Consider the following 21,197-nt stretch of genomic DNA (forward strand, 5'->3'; position numbering starts at 1 on the left):
AATTTTGACCACTCACTCATATTATTTTTATTTAATGATATATTAATACTTAATTTAAATTTAATTTAAATAAAATTTAAATTTAATTTAATTATTATTAACCGAGTTTAAGTGTGAATAATTTAATTTATTGATCGAGTCTACTTAAAATTTTTTTATATTTTATTCGAGTAATTCATAAATTTAATTGAAATTTTATATTTTAATATATTTTAATTAATAAAATATATCAAATTTAAACTTTAAATTTAATATAAATAATTAAATTTTTATTAAATATAATAATTAAATTTATTTTTATATGTTAATAAAAAAATTCAAATAATTTAATTTTTATTTCAAATAAATTTCGAGTTAAAAAATTAAAATTCAATTAAATTTAAATTAAATTTTAAGTTTCAAATTTTGAATAGAATTAAATCTTAAATTTGATATTATATCGATTTAAATTCGATTAATTACAAATATATTATCAAACATTAATTTATTTTTAAAAAAATATTTCTTTATTTTCGAAAAATAGACATTATACATTGTTATTATTTATTTTATTTTTGTAAATAAAAATCGAGATAAATAGTTGTTGGGTCTCTCGAATCATAACAAATTATTTTAAATCCTTAAGAACGAAGTTACTTACAGAGGCAGAGGAGTTAGTAATTCTTTATTTGCATTATGCGATTTGTTAAATAATAAGATAAAATGTCAGTAATTGATTATATACATTAACACGGCATATTAAATATATTTTGAACCTTTTTTTCATTACCAAAATTTAAAAAATTAAAAAGAAAAAAATGTCAAATTTATCATTGTATTACATTTGAAATATTTTTATCTCATTTTACCTTTTTTTATGTACAAATTTACCATTGTATTATAATTTTTTATACATTTCTATTCATATAAATAAAAATAAATATTTTATCTACAATATTTTTTTCATATCATATTGATAAAAAAATTATTTATAATTTTATTTTTTAAAAATTTCACTTACAATAATATAAATCTTAGTAAATAGAAAATTTTGGGTTTTAGTAAAAAAAAAAAGAAAACTTTAAAAACAAACACATTAATTAATCCGATAAACTTTTTTTATTAATCTCTGTTGAATTAATTGTTGTGGTATTTAATTTTTTACCTTAAAACCAATGCTTATGTTTTATAGTGAAATTTGTATTTGACGTTAGAAAAAATTTGGGCAAATGGGCAATATTTAGATATTTGATCAATTAACTTTTAATAATTTTATTTTCATTCGTAAGTGTTTAAAATTACAATAAAATGTAGAAGTGATAAAATTACAAAAAAGTAAAAGGTTATAAATGAATCCTCACTATAGTTCAAGGGTAAATTTGACATTTTGTTTCAAACCAAACCTAAATCCTTTTTTTTTTCTTTTCCTTTATATTCAAATTAATTAATCACAATTAGTTAAGCCTAAACCCTGCTTAATTACCGTCAAATAACTATCTCGTGTACTTGTACAGGTGCAGCCTCCAACAGAACAGCTCCGCCCTGTCCGTACAGTGTCTTTTATAAACCGTCATAATAAATTGCTTTCCAAGCCTTCACATAAACCCAGGCCTCCAAAAAAAGAAAAAAAAAAAAACTCTGGAAAATTTCGTCTATTTCGTGTCGAAAATCATTACTCTTTCTTTCTAATGTGATTTGTCTACTCGAAAAACCAAACAAATCGCCGTTTAAAATTTTCGAACTTCGGCTTTGTTTTGTTTTTTTTTTTTTTTTTTTTTTACATTTAAATATGTGTTTTGTGTATGCATGCTTACATTTTTATTTTTATTTTTTTAATTTTACCGAGAAAAATGTATTTATTTGTTTATTTTTTGTTGTTGATGACGGTTGATTTGATCCTACAACGTATATATGCTTTTTTGAAAAAAATTTCTTTGTGCCCTTTTTTTTTTGTTTCAAATATATAATTTCCTCTGAATAAATTAACAATTCTAGGTAGATTTGATTAAGAGTAGTGTTGATTTGATTGTTGAATTTTGTGAAGGAGTTGAGAAAAAAAAAATAGAAAAGAGAAATTAGAAAGCAAAGACTAATAGTGTCTGATTAATAATTACTTGGGGAAGAAGTTTCTCTTTTACTTCTGTAACTCTGTCTGTGCTTGTTTTTGTTTATTTTTAAAAATTTGATTTTGATCTTATTTTATTCAATCTAATTGCTCGCAGTTGCGGTCATGCAAAGTAGTGGTAGTTTATCTGGTTCCAGTATCGAAGGTAATGGTTTAGACAGTCCAAAAATGACTTCTACTAGCGCCAAAGGTTCGGCTTCGTTGGCCTCAGCCAGGAAGGATTCAAATCGCTCAAGGAGTTCAACCAGAGTAATGTCTATAAACAAACCGGCTTCACCAAGAACTTTGAGTAGTGGAAACACAAAAATATTTGAGAAGCCCTTGTTTAAAGCTAAGAGAACCCCCAAGTGGATTGATAAGAGACAAATGACAGGATCTATGAGAAGGTCGGATAAAGATGATCAGTACTTCTCATGTTTCTCTGTCTCAAAGATGCCTGGAAAACTTTCAAGTTCATTTCACTACGAGCAAGTTGAGTTGGTGAGCCCTCAGGGAGTAGTTAAACCACGTGATGGCAACTGCAGCACCAATGTAAAACGGGTTGCTGACCCTGGAAATAATCCTTCTAGTAGGATGATATGTGATGCTCGTAGTTATAGAGAATGGCTGAGATCAGGAGCAAGCAAAGATAAGGTGTCAGGTAACAGCCATTTTCAATTCCACCAATTGTTTGATAAGTATCTAAAATGGTGTTGAGGAATTTTTGCAAATTTAAGTTAGATAAGTGGTGACCTGCCACCTCCTTATTGCTGCTTTTTCTTTGTATTTTCTTAATTCGTTGAAACAAGTTGTTCTGTGTGGTGTGTCTTGGGGGGCATGAGGATTTAGTTTTGTGAAGGAAATGTAGGGACGGCTATCTAGGTAGGTAGAAATAGGTCATTAGTGCTTTTAAATATTATTGCAATCATGCATGTTTTAATGTAACTATAGTCTATAAATTTAAAAAAGGTCAACTTTTGTTTTTGCTTTTCAAAAGAAAAGACAACATTTGTTGTCTATAAATGCTCGTAGTTATAGAATGTTGTCATTGGGTAGCAGCGGTCTCAGTTCTCTACATATGGACGTTACAAGTGAAAAGAATCTTTATCTTGCTAAGATCTGCAAATTGGTTTACCATATTATTTGTTTCTTTAACTTGTTAATCTTGTTAAGGATCCTATGGAAGGCTGAGTGTCACTAGTGCTGAGGCTTGCAAGGAAGTCAAGGAGGAAGTTGTTGAGAGTCACCTTTCATGTACTAAAAGGCGGAGGTACTGCTGTTATAACTTTTTATTTCTAAAATAGTCAGCTTGTTTGGTATCGGTTGCTTACTTCATTGGAAGATAGAACACTGTCATTTTTGGTCCCATAGCTAGTGATGGAACAGGGGTTTAATAATGCAAATTGTAGGATAGATGTGACTATTCTACAAAGGGCATGCATAGAGCTCTATATTCATTTATGGTTAGAAATGAAAGGGTAACTGTGTTTGAAAAGTGGCCACCGTGTATGCTTTACGTTTATTTAAGCATCTGAAATGTTGTAAGACGGTTGATTGTTCATCTTACTTTAACATTGCTTAACTTAAATCCCTATCCTCCATTTTGTTGGCTTGGCTACTTTCATTTTGGTTGTTTTGCGGTCTTAAAACTCACCAGTATTGTTAATGTGTGTGTGTCTATATATATATATATATATATATATATATATATATATATATATATATATATATATATTATGTGAGAAACTTGATGATGAAAACTCCTAGACATATTGTTATATGTTGATGGCAATCATTTATTCTTTTTACCTTTGAAGGGTGGATTTTGATTCCACACAACAATGTTATTCTTGCAATGCAGAACTGGGGAACACATTGCATAGTGTATTTCCTGTTCAGGTAGATCTACTTCAAATTCTTTAAAATATGAGTTTTTGTTTTCCATTTTCACATCATATTTAGCTGTATATTTTGTACTTAATGGTGCCTAGCTTTCTATTTGCATCCCTCACATGCTTTACTGAGTTTAGCTTCAAAATAAGAGCTTTATGTGCATGTTTTAGGCAATTTTGAAAGAAGCATTTGCTGTAAGAGGTCCTTAATAGGATGAGACTGCATGCAATAACATAAGGGATGAGACTGTAGTCCTTAACATATATTTTGGTTCCAGAGTTCCTGCAACTTAGATGCTTTTTCTTGTTAAATTTTGCAGTATTATCCTAAATCATCATCATTATTTTTAAAGCTGAGAACAAATGATTTATCGTTTGCTTAGTATTTTATTGCTGTTACACATATCTTTATTTATTTTATCCTACAAATAATTGTTTTCTCTTGCAAATTTCTTTGGATTGTTTTAACTAATGCAAGTGCTATAGTAGAGGTACTAACTTCTATGTAATATGTCTTTATTCAGAGCTTTTTGTGTTAACTTCTTTATTTTTACTTAGTATCTTTTGTTTTCCCTCAAGTTTTCTCTCCATTGACGTTTTTGCTGACTCAATTAGCTTAAAGTTTATTATTCTTACCATTTCTTATCCATTATGCCAGGATGGAAAGGAATTGATTTCTGAGCTCAATATGTATCAGACTGAAGAATATTCCAGTGATGTGTTAGACAAGGAATCTCAGTTAGAAATTAAAACTGGCAGTGGACATAATGCATGTGTCACCTGCATGCTTGGGGGAAAGCTTTTGTGAGTCATTCAAATATAGTTAGTCTCTTGATATCTCATCCCATAGATTGGATTGCATGCGACTAGTCCCAACTGGGGAGCAAAGTATGCTGAATAAGTTTAATTGAATGGTCTTCTTATATGTATCTTGCAATCATATGCAGTTTGGTCGGCGATTTTTTGTGCAGAGTGATAAATGCAGATGGTTATTAAAATTTCTTTTGCTTACTTTTTCTTTATAATGTAGTGTTTTCTTGTTCTTAACGGCTGCCTATCTCTCCCCTTTTTTAACCTTACCCTCTTTTTCTTTATCCTTTTCTGAACAAGCTATTTGATTAGTTAATATGATATAATTGGTTTGTAAAATATAGCCCTAGAGTGGGTAGTACATACATTTAGCACCACTTTATCGCAATATTATTTTCACTTATTTAAAGTTATTAATTGGTTTTAGAATTATAGTATTATCTTTTCTTTCTTATGTCCATCTTCTAGTTATATCTCAATTGCATCTTAGTAATATTGCATCACATTTGTTAAATTTCAGGTCCTGTGTTGGAAAAGGGTGCAAAAGGAAGTTCCATCTTTCATGTCTTGTTCCTGCTCTAGGTAATGAACCTCCTGGAGTTTGGCACTGTGTTTGGTGTGTTAAAAAGAAGAAAGAACTTGGTGTGCACTCTGTTTCTGAATTAGAGTCCATTTGGGATGCTAGAGAGGTTGTTTCTGATAAAAAAGGTACAATGCATTATACCTTTGTTTCGCAAACTTTCCACATTTATGTTTAGCTGATACAGTATGTGTAGGATGTCAAATTTGGTAGTGATTGGTTGGTTCTATGGTGTTAGCAATGCAAAGTGAGAAGCAATACTTGGTAAAGTACCGAGGTCTTGCTCATGTTCACAACCGCTGGATTCCTGAACAAAAGCTGCTTTTTGAGGCTCCAACACTTGTTACAAAATATAATAGCAAGAATCAGGTTCTTACTAGTTTTTCATGTTCAACTTTATATAGTCCCAAACGGAGGAAAAAGTGATGCATATCTCTTCCTAGTTTAGTGGAAAGAACAATATTAATGTATGTTTTTCCCTTTCCTTGTGGGATGGGGTGGGGGTTGAGTAGTTTTTTCAGGTGATTAGGTGGAAATCAGAATGGGCTGTTCCACAACGTTTGCTACAGAAGAGAAAGTTATTGTTTCCTACAAATTCTGATGAGAATAATTTACATTGCACTTCTGAGTGGCTAGTGAAATGGACTGGCCTTGGTTATGAGCAAGCTACATGGGAATTGGAGAATTCTTTATTTTTGACGTCACCTGAAGCTATGGAGCTCATAAGAGATTTTGAAATTCGGCACAAAAAGTCAGAAAGATTGTCTTCCCATTCCGAAAAAGAGGTGTTTCTCAATATTTGACAAGTGGCAAATTGATTGAAATTGTACTTAATTACTTACTGCATATTTATTGTCCACCTTTGTAGGTGTTAGACATGTTTTCTTTCATTCAATGTTTTTGCACGTTGGAGTCTTTTTCCTTCTGTAACTAGTTCACACTTCAACATACAAAGGTCTTGCTAAATAAAGGCATGTGACATGGCATGCAGAAGCTAATCAAAGTATTTATTGAGGAAAAGATTGTGAACATGGAGTTATGGTTTTGGGAGTTAGCTTGCTTGATAGCTGTTGCAATGACATTTATCATTTGGTTCTGAGTGGTTTTATAGGTTTGATAATGCTAGATTTTTTGTCCTTTCCTTTCGCTTTTGTTCTTATCTTTGGTTGAACTATATACTTGTTGGTTTTTTCATTCAATTAGAAATTAATATTTAAATTTGTTCTTAACTTGGGGTGCTAAGTAAGAGTATAAGAGCTGGATGGGACGCCATCAATTAGGTTATGGAACTTTGTTACAGCTAAGATCCTGCTACGTTGTTTGTTAAGCTACTAACTATTATCTGTCAGTGAGATTCCTCGGAAGTTGAGATTTCTGGAAAGTGGCAGGAATAAATTAATAATATGAGGGTGCTTTTCTGGTATCATTGGCTCTCCTTGAGCTTGTGCTTTGTATGAACGAAACTTCCCAGTAAGGCATCTGACATGAAAATCTGTTCTGTCTCTGTTAGACATCAGGTTCTGTTTTCTTGGTAGTGAAGAAGGTGAATCTTGAATTACTTTGTGAATCACAATATCAAATGTTAATGGTTGAGATGAATGCTTTATTTCAATTAAAAAAAGGATTTGGTCATGCAAATCAAGGCTTAAGTAATGAAATTGGAGAGCAAAGTTTATGAAAACTTCAATTGATGAGAACACGAGGAATATAAATGCCTATTCTGTTTCTGTATGTTTACTCTCTGGCAGTTGAGATCTGTTCTTAGATAAATGAACTTTTGCAAAGTATAGGATTTTGTGTTCATTTGTTTAATACTCGTGTGCTTCAGTCTTGTCATGATAATCACTCTGTATCAGGCCTAAAATATCAATATATTATTACTCTGAGGCAGTATGCCACTATTCTCTAGATATATGAGCTTGTGTTTGTCATGGTCCATACCAGCATATTGTGTGTTTATATGTACTCGTGCCTGTTCACTAGCTGGTGATATTTGTTATTCTGCATCAGTTCCTTAATATTTAGTGCTACCTGTGTGAGTATTTTAATTTTGCATTTATGAATTTATTTGTATACAATTTACTGGTTTTACAGAAGGAAAATTGCACCATTTCTGAATTATCACATTTGTCATTTGGAGGTTCATCTGGAGAATACGATCATTATCTGAGTTATGTTAATAAGCTTCTTGCACATTGGCACAAAAATCAGAATGCTGTTGTCTATGATGATCAGGCGGATCAGGTAGATGGTTGTTTGCCTTGTTCCCATTCCTACTTTTCTTCTGCTTCTGTTTTTGAGATGCTTCATGAAATTGATTTTTCATCCTTTATCACTTTGCTTATTGTGTCTGCGAACTTTTGTTATATATTTGCTATTATAGATATCATTATTTCCTCTTTGATTTTTTGTTTTTTAATTTGTGTGTGTATTTGATATTATAGATGAACTTTAACAACATGAATATCCTCTTCTTTTATTATTATTTCTTGTTTATTTTATTGCGTAAAAGACAAATAAACAGCTTTTTAAGGTTTTAATCACATAACCAGAAATCAGTTTTATTGTTGTGACCATGCAACCATTTTGTCTGACAAAGCTTGATGAGTGATTAATTAGGCTCTATTTTTGCATTTACAAACTGCAGCTGTGAAAATTTAGGATTTATCTCCACATGCTATTTGTCAATTCTTGGTTCTTCTCTGTTATGAACTTTGTGTTGTTAAAAGGACCAATAGTCTAATGTGCCTCCTCAAGTGCTGTTTGTGCTTAAAAGCATTGGCAGTGCATTGGTCTAATGAGTACATTGTATTGGTGTTTACTCATAAGAATAAGGGATAGCCAGCGAGCTTTAGGTCACTAATCAAAGCAGCTTGGATACCATGTTAAAGAACTACTTGACCCAAGAGCTTAAATTGTTTGTTAAGGGCTCTAGAAAGGGTTATGTGTTAATCTCCAACACAGACTTTCTAGATGCTGTGTGGTAACATATGCACAGATTCTTTGGAATGTCTGTATTGAATCTTCTGTGCCCAGGATCAATCCCAATGCCAGAGAGTAAGCTTATCATGAATTTTAGCCAGGTGGCAACTCTTATTTGTGGAAGAATTTAAGATAATGGTAACTGATAGTGCTGATTAAGATCTAACCCCTTTCCCTCTCAATGTTCTTAATATTTTTTTGCACTTTAAAGTATAGGTCGGGTTTTCATTTTCCTGCTGTCTTGGGTTGCTTGTTTGGTTGTGAGTTTATTTATAACTTAAACTTTGATGATTCTTTCTTTCTCTCTCTCCCCCCCCCCCCCCGATAGACACACACACACCCTCACACTCATTCCCATGTGCACATGCACACAAATATATTATGACCAGAAGAAATGACCAAGTTAAACTTCATTTTTCAGGAGCGGGTTATAAAGGTGATTTTGTTTGTTTTGTCTTTGCAATTTACTGCACGGAGACCTTCTCTGATAATCTCAAAGTCAGCTGCTCTTTCTTTATGGGAATCTGAGTTCTTACGCGTGGCATCATCTGCCAATATCATAATTTATAAAGGTAGCAAAGATGTCTGGAGTAGTATTAGGTCATTGGAATTCTACAATGAAAGTGGTTCCATTATGTTTGAGATACTTCTATCCTCTTCTGATGTTGTTGCTGAGGTACCTTCTCTTTTAATTTTCCAATCCTTATTTATTTCATGCCACAACTAACTTAAAATATGAACTTTCTTGTATGAAGGAGACAATCACAGGAAATACTTTCATTTGTCTTGTGTGGTTATGCAGGATTTAGATATGCTAAAGTGCATAGAATGGGGAGCTATTATAATTGATGAGTGCCAACGCCCCAGAATGTCTAGATATTTTGAACAATTCAAGAGGTTAATAGCTGATATGAAGCTTCTTCTTGTTAGTGGTCAAATCAAGGTATATTTAAATTTGTAACCAATTTTTTCTCTTCAATCTCAGATATACTCATCTACTGCCCACTTTTTCAGGATTGCTCTGCTGACTATCAAAACATACTATCTCTCCTTGATTCTGGATGTGAGATAAGCAGCGATGATGTGAAGATTGACTCTAATACTGATGTTTGCAAAGTAAAGGAAAGATTTGCGCGTTATTTTGCATTTGAGTACAAGTTAGGTTTCTCTAGGTTTGTTGAGTATTGGGTTCCAGTCCAGCTTTCTTATCTGCAACTTGAACAGTATTGTGCTACATTGCTTTCAAACTCAATGCTTCTTTCTTCATCTTTGAAGAGTGATCCAGTTGATGCTCTTCGTGAGCTTATTATTTCGATCAGGAAGGTTGTCCTAACCAGACCATGGCTCTCGGAGTTAGCTGCTGTTTTGCATTCTGTTATTTTACCATTTTTTATTTAGTGTGCACTTATTGCTGTGGGGTGTAAATATGACACCATGTGCATTCTTTGTGTTTCTTTGCAGTGTTGTGATCACCCATACCTTCTTGATCAATCTTTGCAAGGTATTGCCGCAAAAAGTCTTTCTGCAGAAGAAAATTTGGATGTTGGAATAAAAGTGAGTGGAAAACTGCAAATTCTTGATAAAATCCTTTTGGAGACTAAAGCCAGGGGCCTACGAGTGTTAATCCTTTTTCAGGTAGCCCAAAGACTATGCTGACATTTTTGGGGGGATTGGAGATAGTCATAAAGTTAATTAATTGAGTTATCATACATGAAAGGTTTCCTGACTGTGCTAGAATCATGAGATTTCAAGTGGGCATTTATTAGAAATTATTTTAAACTTCTTGCTAGCAGTCATTGTTTAAATTGATGATCTGATACTTCATGTGCCCAATTAGGATTGCCTTATTAAACATTTTGAAGAATAATGTAGAAATCTGATTCTCCTACATTAGTGTAGCTTGATTTCCTAATTTATTTGGGGAATATTTCTCATTTACTCTTCTAATTAAGTTGACTATTTTGATTGTCAAATATTTAGGGATTTGTTTCTATTTTAGAATAGAATAATTCTCCTTCCTTTTATTACTTTTTGTTTTCTGTTTCATGTAAGTTGTATCCTAATAAGGAACTTCATTGTTCCTATTTATTTAGATGTACTCCTTCATTGTCAATAGAATAAGAAGACATAAGGACAATTGTTCTTTAAGTTTTCTGCATGGTATCAGAGCAAGTTGGCTTGAACCATTAGACTATAGCCACACAAGTTTCTGTTATAGCTAGCAGGAGTGAGAACTCTTCTTCTGTAGAGGTATGGCATGAGGAAAGTCACAAGGAGGTGATGCTTCAACAAACCCTCCAAAATAACTCTACAACTTTTGGAACTAGTTTACTAGCACAAAAAGGTAATTTCTTAAATGCCTTAAGTGTTCAACGGGGAAATACACAATCTTGGATTGTTGATTCAGGAGCATCAGATCATATGATTGGAGATGCATCCTTATTCAATACATATAGACCTTGCTATGATAGTTTTGCTATAAAAATTGCTGATGGCTCTCTCTCAAAGGTAGCAAGAACAGATTTTATTGTAGTTTTGAAAGACATAACACTCGACTTTGTCCTCCATGTCGCTAATATAAGCTATAACCTACTTTCTATCAGTAAGCTTACGAAAGATAGATGTTGTGTCACTAAATTTTTTCTCAACTTGTGTGAATTTCAAGAATTGGGCTCAGGAAGGATTATTGGCAGTGCTAGGATGTGTGCAGGGCTCTACCTTCTTCAAGATGATGCACTTGAGAGACCACAAAACTCTTGTATAACCTTAGCGTCTAGTACTAGTAAGGATGACCTTATCATGTTATGGCATTATAGATTAGGACATCCAAATATTTCATACCTAAAAAGGCTATTTCCCTCATTATTCAACAACATCTCTAAAGATTTTTAGTATGAAATTTGTCAACTTTCCAAGCACACTCGAAATACCTACCCTAGCCTTTCTTATAAATCATCTCAGCCTTTCTCAATGAGTCACAGTAACATTTGGGGACCGTCAAGAGTTAACAATAACACGTGGTTTGTTACATTCATCGATGATCATACTCGACTCACTTGGGTATTCCTTATGAAAGAAAAATTTGAGGGTAGCCAAATCTTTCAAAACTTCAATAGCATGGTACACACCCAATTCCAAGCCAAAATCCAAGTCCTTAAAACTGACAATGGAAGGGCATATTTCAACTCTATTCTTGGCCCTTACTTCACCAATCATGGAATTATCCATCAAAGCTCTTGCGTTGACACTCCACAGCAAAATGGGGTTGCCAAATGCAAAATCAGACATTTGATAGAAGTGACCAGATCCTTCTTGTTGACTTCCAATGTGCCTAAATATTTTTGGGGAGAAGCTGTCCTCACTGCAACTTATTTGGTTAACCAAATGCCTTATCGAGTTCTTGGCTTTAAAACACCTTGTTAAACTCTCCTTGCTTCCTACCCACAAACTTGGTTGATCTCTTCCATTCCCATCAAACTCTTTGGCTGCATTGCTTTTGTTCATATTAGCCAACAAAACCGCAGCAAGCTTGATCCCAAAGCCTTAAAATGCATCTTCCTTGGTTATTCCCTAAACCAAAAGGGCTATAGGTGTTACTCACCCATCACAAAAAAATTCTATAGCGGTATGGATGTCACCTTCTTTAAGAATCTTCCATACTACAACAAGAATGATATTCAGGGGGAGAGTACTGCTTAGGAATATTAATTTTTAACTCTTGACTTGCCAATTTCCCAACCAACCCCTTCAAAACTAGATTCGCAACCAGCCCCTTCAAAACTAAAATCTCAACCAGCCCTTTCAAAACCAAATTCTTAACCTTCCCAACCTATCAGCCATGCAGATTCCGAAACCCAACTTGTTCAGACAACTCTTCACTCTTCAAACCTTAAGGTTATGCAAGAAAAAACAAAAGAACGGGTAGTCTACTCAAGAAGCAGAAACCACAGGAAGAAGTGGACAACTGTACATAGCCCATCACTAAAAATCAACCTGATCCAAGTCTCCAAGAACCTGAAACTAACACGGGTAATGTCCCTATTGAATCTGAAACTGAAACTTGTCAGCCAACTGGTGACCTTGACATTCCTATTGCATTAAGAAATGGTGTGAGATCATGCACCCGGTACCCTATTTGCAAGTACATCTCATATAGCAAGTTAAATCCAAACTTTCGAGCCTTTACTACTAATCTTGACAAATGTGCAAATTCCAAAAAATATTCAAAAAGCCCTCAATGAACCAGATTGGAAGGCAGCAGTTCTTAAAGAAATCAAGGGACTAGAGAAAAATGGGAAATGAGAAATTTCAGATTAGCCTAAAGGGAAAACCCTAGTTGGATGTAAGTGGATATTCACAATAAAGCACAATGTAGATGGAAGTATGAACAGACTCAAAGCTAGACTTGTTGCAAAAGGGTTCATTCAATCCTATGGGATAGACTACGAGGAGACATTTGCTCTAGTAGCCAAACTCAATTCAATTAGAGTTCTATTGTCACTAGCAGCCAACTTGGATTGGCCTCTCTACCAACTTGATATCAAGAATGCATTCTTAAATGGTGACTTGAAGGAGGATGTCTACATGGAAATTTCTCTTGTTTTTGAAAGGCAAGACAACATGGGCAAAGTGTGCAAACTCTAGAAATCTTTGTATGGACTTAAACAGTCTCCTCGGGCTTGGTTTGAATTGTTGACCAAGGCAATGAAGAGGTATGGTTCCTTCAATGTCAATCTGACCAAACTATGTTTGTTAAGTTCACTAATAAAGGAAAGAGAGTTATTCTTATGGTTTATGTGGATGATATCATAATCACTAGAGACCACAAGGAAGGAATAGATGATTTGAAGAAACTCCTTGCAAAAGAGTTTGAAATAAAGGACTTGGGGTTCCTTAAATATTTTCTTGGGATGGAAGTGGCTTGGTCTAAGAATAGAATATCGGTGTCTCAACATAAATATGTACTTGATCTATTTAAAGAAACCGGTATGATTGGATGCAAACCTGCCGATACACCCATGGACTCAACTAATAAAATTGGAAGTGAAAATGGAAACTCTCTCACGAGCAAAAGGCAACACCAAAGACCAATTGGGAAGTTTATTTACCTTTTCCATACACGACTTGATAGCAGGTTTGTAGTAGGGATGGGGATTAGATACATGAACAATCCAACCAAGGAGTCTCTCAAGGCTGTTCATTGCATCTTACAGTACTTAAAGAAGAGGCCTGGTGAAAGCTTGTATTTTAAAAAGTCAATGGACAGGGCAATCGAGGTGTACACAGATGCTGACTGGGCTGGATTAGTAACAAATAGAAGGTCCACTACTGGATGTTGCACTTATGTTTAGGGCAATTTGGTCACTTGGAGAAGTAAAAAGCAAGCTGTTGTAGCTAGGAGCAGTGTTGAGGCTGAATTTAGAGCATGAGCCATGATATTTGTGAAGGAATTTGGCTGATGAGGTTACTTGGAGAATTAAAAGTCAGACTGTGGCATCTATGACACTGTTTTGTGACAATAAGGCTACTATAAGTATTGCAAAAAATCCTGTTTATCATGATAGGCCCAAGCACATAGAGTTGGACCAACATTTCTTAAAGGAAAAGATAGAAAATGGGTTGGTTAAACTGGCCTATATCCCTACAAGTTCACAAATTGCCGATATTTTGACTAAAGCTCTTCCTAGAAGCATTTTTGGTGGTTTGAAATCCAAGTTGAGTATGATTAACATTCATAACCCAGCTTGAGGGGAAGTGTAGAAATCTGATTCTCCTACATTAGTGCAGCTTGATTTCCTAATTTATTTTGGGAATATTTCTCATTTCCTTTTCTGATTTAGTCAACTATTCTGATTGTTAAGTTTTTAGGAATTTGTTTCTATTTTAAAATAGAATAATTCTCCTTCATTTTATTATTTTTTGTTTTCTATTTCATGTAAGTTGTTTCCTAATAAGGAACTTCACCGGTCCTATTTATTTAGATGTACTCCTTCATTGTAGATAGAATAAGAAGAAATAAGGACAATTGTTCTTTAAGTTTTCTACAAATAATGTAGAATGGACTTCAATTTCCTGCATCTGGTATAACCATTTAAAGTCCTCAACAGATTGGTAGAATGATGAGTATATTGAAGATTTCCATATCAAAATTTTAAGGAATTTAAGTCAACATTTGTTGCTTCAATTGATGCATGTTTAGGGTTGCAATTGGATTGCAAGAATTCAACTCACTATTTTTTATATATATAATTTAACTATGATTTAACCTTTGTCCTTTCATCCTCTTCTTTTACTAGTTTATTTGTTTCTTGATCTGCTATCTATGAAAATTTTGTGATGTTATTCTCGTTTATCAATATTTGGTGGTTGATTGGTGTTTATGGATACAGTTTGTATTTCCTTCCTCTCAATGTCTTATATCTTTCTTAATTGCATTTGCCTAGGGTTTATTAATTAACAATTTGAAATTCTCTCATTCAAAATTCATGATGGGCAGCCAATTGGTGGCTCAGGACGAGACTCAGTTGGAAATATTCTGGATGACTTTCTCTGTCAAAGATTTGGTAAGTATTCTTACGTGCGCATTGATGGTGGAGGATATGCCCATTCAAAGAAAAAAGCTGTTGTAAGTATGTTTAACAATAAAGATAGTGGCAGACCTTTTCTTTTGCTTGAAGATCGTGCTTGTCTCCCAAGCATTAAACTTTCAGCAGTCGATGTTGTCATTCTATTTGACAGTGATTGGGAGCCACAGAATGACATAAAGGCACTGCATAAGATCTCCATTAGTTCACAGTTTGAGCTGCTTAGAGTGTTCCGATTGTATTCATCTTTTACTGTTGAAGAAAAAATTCTGATTCTTGCTAAGGAAGGTAGAAGTGTGGATAGCAATATACGAACTTTAAGCAGGAACAGCTGCCTTAGATTGCTAAGTTGGGGTGCCTCTAATCTATTCAATAAGCTTGATGACTTTCATGGGTGTAGTAAGTCAGTCTCAGTATCAAATGTTTCTTGTGAACAATCATTTCTGAATGCTGTATTGTCAGAGTTGCTAACCCAATTACCTTGTGGTGGTGAAAGCAATCATTCTGCCAACTGTTCATTTATTACAGAAGTTCCTCAGAACGTTGTCTATGATAGAAACATTTCTTTATTTGGTGAAAAAGAAATAGGATCAATGGGCAATGAACCATCAATATTTTCCTGGCTAAAACTGCTTGAAGGAAGGCATCCACAATGGAAATTGTTAACTGAGTCATCTCCAAGAAACCGAAAGAAGGTTCAATATCTTGATAATTTCCCAAGAAAATCTGAATTTGAATATGATGGTGTTATAAAGAAAAGCAGGATGGCAGTCAACAGCATAGATGATCCTACATATCCAAAATGGAAGTTCAAGGGCAAAAGGAAAGTAACTGTTGTGAACAAGAAAAGAAAGCTGGCTGGTATGAACAAATTCCTATACAATGCTAGTTAGCTTTAAATGTTTTAAGTGGGAAGATTCCTGGTTGTGTGGAAAATGAAGAAATCAAGAACATTGTTGCTAAAAAAAATCAAAACTTAGTGTCCCCTTTCCACTTTTCTAAAGCTAACTTTTCTTTCTACAGCAGCTTCTAAGAACATAAGTGAGAAAATTTTTCCTTGCTCAGCAGATGGTAAGAAAGATGTAAATCAGGTAAATAATTACTAGTGGTGCCTCCTTTGCTTGATGATAATAAAAGGGTAATTTGAAGTCAACTTGATTTAATCTGAGAAATGAAATATATAATGTGGCAGAACAATCAATTGTTGCTGAAGCTTGGGATCTCGAAACTTTGTGAAGTTCTGCAACTTCCTGTACAGTACACCCTTTCTACAACTTTATGTTGTTTATATGGATTTAAAATAACGTTGTGTAGATTTTCACCAATAAAAAAAATTGTTAAAATTCTTTTCTTATTGAACTTTTCTCTCATTGCATCCGTTAAGTGTTATACTTTTCCTTCCCTATGTTGTGTTAATTAGCTTAGAAAATTAATATCGAGGTGATTAGATGAGTTAGGTTAGGAGGATGCTAGCAATACATTGCACAAATTTGCAGATCTGTATAAATATTAGTATTCTCTAATGCACGATATAAAGCAGTGTGAAAACTGTGTTTGATATTGCAATGTATTTGCTTGGATCTCCTACTATTGCCCTGGCTTAAGGAAAGGCTGGCGTAAGTTTTTTATAAATGGCAAAAAATGGATTCAGTGAATGAGTTAAAATTTTGTAGCTGAATTGTTTTCTAATGGGGCTTTAAAATAAATGTATCATTGTTCTCCCTAATATACCTACAGTGTAGGACAAAGGAAAGGTAGTTGTGGGGCTTGAAATTTATGCCTGAAATGGGATTAAAAGCTGGTTGACTTGTCTATTTGGCAGATGACTTACATCAAAATAAGGGAAAAGGATTACTATTGGCCTCTCATATATAGGTTCCTGTTCCGGTGTGAATTCTAACATGCAAGGATGTTACTTAAACAGAGGCCACCAAAAAAAAAAGAACAAAAAAACAGAGGCCATCTCCTATGGTATCACACTTGGATAGAAGAAAGTCTTACATTGTAGAAACCTTATAGATGTTCTCCAATGGGTCAACTCTAATAGTAATAAACCTTGACTAAACCTTGACTCTCAAAAAGAAACCTATTTTCCCTGCAAGAGGTGAACTTCGGAAATTAAATATAGATCCCAAAAACTCCTTTCCATAATTAAAAAGAAATCCCACAAATTGGATTGGCAAATTAAATAGATTGATAAAAAAATGTTGCTGTGAACTTTTGGTCATTGTTGTTCTGTTTAGTTATATCTGTTTCTACCTTTGATGAAATTTTGGAAAGTTACATATTGACCTTTAATGCAGGAGGATGTCAGGGGCACTACAGTGGCATTTCTTGAGTACATAATGCAAGATTATGATGTTAGCTGGGAATCACTTTCTTTATTGCAGGCATACCAGATATCTCTGGTTAGAATGATCCTAACACTTAGTGTAACATGTTTCCTTTGTTGTATGAATGATTATTTATCATTGATATAAACTAAAATGAAAGGTATTTATCTATAAATAAGCATCTTCTCTCTTTCTCTGTAGTCTGCTTACATGTAAATGCAACTGTAGGCTTGCTCATACTTGGACTAGATTTAAGAATAGAAGGGTTCTGATATAGTGTAAAGGAATGTATCAGATCTGATGACGTTAAGGCCCATACACTGTTGATTGCTGGGATATGAACTTCTAATCTAATTTGTATTTTTTGTGAAGAGTTCAACAAACCTCTTGACCAACCTAGAATTCTCACAAATATTTATTACTTTATTCTGCCCAGAATTCATTAAATTTTGCATGCTCTTTTACTTTTCTGGGATGTCTCCTCCAGTATGACATCCTGTTTATAAAATATTAAAATACATATAAGTACCCTTTGATTTTTTTTTTTTTTTGGGCCACAACCCTTTGATTTATTACAATCACTTTGTCAGGAGTTTGGTCCTGTTATTGCATGTAAGTCATATTCACAAAAACAGTTTAATGTTATTTACTGTTATTAAGACCTGCCCTTTGCTTCATTTGCTCATTTGGATTCATCCTCCCCCCTTCCCACCATTTTTTTTCTTTTTGCTTCTTATTTATGTCTCTAGAAACACTTTCACCTTGCCAGTTGCTAGTTTTCAGAATTTTCTGTACTGTACTTCGCAAAGTTTCACATTCATTGCCTCGGAATTGCCAATTCCTTTGTTACAAGCATGTTCTATATTCATTGTACGCACAATTTGCTGACAAACCGTGTAAATTTTCTAGTGTTTGACAGCTGCTGATTTGTTGAAATATAAGATTGATCAGAACAAGTCACTTGCACTTGCAAAACTACGCTTAAATTTGGATTGCAGGGATGAAAAGGTAGAATTTATCTACTCCAAGTTGCAGAGTGTTGCGAAAAAGTTTGCACAATGTTCTGAGAAAATAAAGAGTTACAAGAAGTCAAATTGTTTAAAGAAAGTTCACATTAACCACCAATATAGTGTGCATAAACCTATACCCTCTACTCCTAGATGTAATCAAAGTGGAACTGTACAGAGTGCTTCACCTAATGATCCTGATGAATCTCTTTCTGAAAAGACAGTATCCAGTTTACCTGTGAAAATAGTAGATGGTCATTTCGGATCTGATTCAGAGCTTGGTTGTCCCAGTGATCAACCAAAAGATCATACCCTTGTATCAGATTCTCAACAACACCAAAGTCCTCTTAGACTGCCAGCCACCGAATCTGTAACAGAACCTTCTGAAATTCCCCGTGCTCAATGCAATGCAGTGGTTAGAGGCAATGCTACCCATGCTACCCAGTACAATGAAGAAAGTGTTGAAATAGATGCGGTGGCCTCAGAAAGAGAGACTGTTTCAAAGATCAGTCAGCATGATACTGCAGTTACTTATCTTCCTGGAGACTCAAACGGTATGGAGTTTATTCGGACTCGTCAATCCTTGGTGGAGGCAGATGTTAACTTCATTGAATCAAATTCATTGCTGTGCAAAGAGGTAAGTAAGGTTAGATAACTAGATTGAATTTTGCAAGCTTCAATTTCCTATATGCTCTTATCCAATGCCCTGTATTAAAAAAAAAAAAAAGAAAAAAGAAAAAGCAAGTTATAGCCATCAAATATAGTTTTTGGATAAATTCGGTGATAAACAATGCTTCCCCCTCCCTCCTCCATGCACATGGAGAGAATTGTGATCGTGATTAGGCTGCAAAGAGCTTCTAGAAACTTGACTCAATTAGGTGTGGTCATATACAAGTTTAGAGTTCGAGCAGATATATTTATGATAAATAGTACCTCTATATGCTAATTATTCTGTTCTAATCTCAAATTGCCGACAGCTCTCTCCTTTCTACGTCCTATAAGGCCATCTTCCTCTGAGAGCAATATATCTATTATACCTGCATCTGGGATGCAACATCATCTCAGCAGCATTCAGCATGCTCTCTGTCAAGAGGTTGCAGTTCCAAGACACCCATCCTTGGAGGTACCACTGGATGAATCATCTGGTTCTCCTATTATGCTTTCAGTTACACTTTTGCCTCAACAGCCATCTGCAAGTACTCCTGTGCTTGGAAGTGAAACGTGCATTGGGAACCAAAGGAGCACAAATACTATGTTAAGATCTCTAAATGAGCTTCCTTGTCAAGTCAACACTGTGAGACCTGTGACACCTCAGCCAGCTTGCTCAAATCCACTTCAAATTGAGCTGGAGAGAATAGAAAAGTATAAAGATCAAACTTTGAAGCTACATGAAGATATGGTTTGTCCAAGATGAATTTAGTTTTTTTTTTTTTTTTAATTTGTCATGTTTAGTCAACTAAATGATGTCAGCATTACTGCATCTCTTTCCCTACTGAGCAGATATTGCAGCTGAAGTCTGAGCGCGATAAAGAGATAGAAGAAATATGTAAAAAGTATGACGTTCTCCTTCGAGATGCTGAGATAGCATTCAAGCAAAAGGAACAGGATCTCGAGTGTTATTGCAGCAGAGTTCAATTAAATAATTTATTGGCAGAAACAGCGACGTATAATCTGAACGAAGAAGCAGCTGGATCAACAGGTACAGAGCAGGATATAAACGTCTTTTATTAAACATTTGACCTATGTTCTTGTGTGCTTATAAAGTATCATTGTTCTTTCTAGAGATTTCTGCTCTAAAGTTTGCTAATTCTGCACCAAAGCTATCAGTCACATGTTTCATGATTTTAGGCAGAATTCATCCGATAAAAACTAGTTCAGTATTAAGAGTCAACATTCAGTAGGTTTGCGGTTCAAATATCAACATCTATAATTCCTTCTTCTATCTTCAGACATCAATCTCCTTTATACCAAAATTAAGTTTCATATGCTCTTTTAAATTAAAGGGAGAGGAATTCAGCTTCATGGTTATGATTGCAGATTTGCATGAATTTGTTTGTATTATCAAATGTATTACAAGTGCATCTTTGTGCACACACATAAAGCAATATATGTGGTGTTCTTGCCTATAACTTCATATCTGACAACATGTTCTTCTTGCAGTGATTGACAGTTTCATTAATCAGTTGATTCAGCAAACTACTTCGATGCTTGATCCTCGAATTGAGCCACCATTGACAGGCCTAGGTGCAGCACCACCTGTGCAGACGTCTAACGATTCACCAACTGGTGTTGTTGCACAACATTCCAGTCCCACAATCCATGTTGCACGAAGCAACTGGGTTGGCATTGTTCGAGCACCAGCTCCACACCTTCGAGCCTTAAATCCACCATCCATGTCAACCCCTCATGTATCAGCCTCGCATGGGAAGGATGCCCAATCTGCAATATCAAGTAATACAAAGACAATCTTAGCTGTAGACTTGCCAGTTTTCAATAGTTATGTTTAATCACTGGAAGTACCTATGGATATCGGTAATCATGGTAGTCCAGTCCTACAACATCACTTACGGTCTCGGCATACATTGGGTTTGACACAATCTAACAAACCTAGATGCTACTGCGTCTCCCATAGTCCGTTAGCCCCTTTTTTTTTACGTCTTCTTCAGGAATCGTAACTAAAACCAAGTACTCTTTTGAGTACGTACGTTGTCATGACCCGAATTTCATGTGTAAATGTATCGTTTCTAACATAATAAACAGCCTAACCATTTTGGGACTGACACATCCCAAAATACAACTTGGAAAAACCGAGGAAAATGTCTATGTTTCTGGCAATTTTCTGACTATCCAATAGCTTTCCCATATATCAACCAATCAAAAGAACTTTTATGAAGGCAATGGTAAAAGGAAACAGCACGGCCAGCAA

At 34.4% G+C, this 21,197-nt stretch overlaps 1 protein-coding gene across 8 annotated transcripts; it reads left to right on the forward strand.

Moving 5' to 3' along the window:
• The first annotated feature begins 1,562 nt into the window (after nt 1-1,562).
• On the forward strand, nt 1,563-21,078 carry LOC111294915 (uncharacterized). Of its 8 annotated transcripts, none has more exons than XR_016327836.1 (21): nt 1,563-2,744; nt 3,257-3,353; nt 3,901-3,982; nt 4,634-4,779; nt 5,306-5,493; nt 5,604-5,734; nt 5,878-6,150; nt 7,460-7,609; nt 8,769-9,023; nt 9,150-9,290; nt 9,362-9,670; nt 9,809-9,982; nt 14,791-14,972; nt 15,086-15,792; nt 15,955-16,022; nt 16,124-16,183; nt 17,235-17,339; nt 18,174-18,908; nt 19,249-19,670; nt 19,772-19,970; nt 20,432-21,078. XR_016327836.1 is itself a non-coding variant. In XM_089744044.1 (20 exons), exons 1-20 carry the CDS (start codon nt 2,210-2,212, stop codon nt 20,776-20,778), a joined length of 5,361 nt encoding a protein of 1,786 aa, XP_089600170.1. In that variant the 5' UTR covers nt 1,568-2,209; the 3' UTR covers nt 20,779-21,078. The 8 variants fall into 8 exon arrangements, 1 of the variants encoding a protein (XP_089600170.1); XR_016327832.1 differs by having other exon boundaries at nt 1,581-1,669; nt 2,202-2,744; nt 14,844-15,792; XR_016327831.1 differs by having other exon boundaries at nt 14,844-15,792.
• The last annotated feature ends 119 nt before the right edge of the window (nt 21,079-21,197 follow it).

Source organism: Durio zibethinus, chromosome 14 (genome assembly GCF_047325235.1).
Source record: "Durio zibethinus cultivar Kanyao isolate XHJ-2024 chromosome 14, ASM4732523v1, whole genome shotgun sequence".
Classification (NCBI taxonomy): domain Eukaryota; kingdom Viridiplantae; phylum Streptophyta; class Magnoliopsida; order Malvales; family Malvaceae; genus Durio; species Durio zibethinus.

Bases quoted from the DNA above. Each gene is read 5' to 3' on its own strand.
- LOC111294915 (XM_089744044.1), top strand. From the start codon at position 2,210: ATGCAAAGTAGTGGTAGTTTATCTGGTTCCAGTATCGAAGGTAATGGT. The intron at 4,780-5,305 runs GTGAGTCATTCA...GTTAAATTTCAG, and splicing joins ATGCTTGGGGGAAAGCTTTT to GTCCTGTGTTGGAAAAGGGT. The intron at 19,671-19,771 runs GTTTGTCCAAGA...CCTACTGAGCAG, and splicing joins TGAAGCTACATGAAGATATG to ATATTGCAGCTGAAGTCTGA.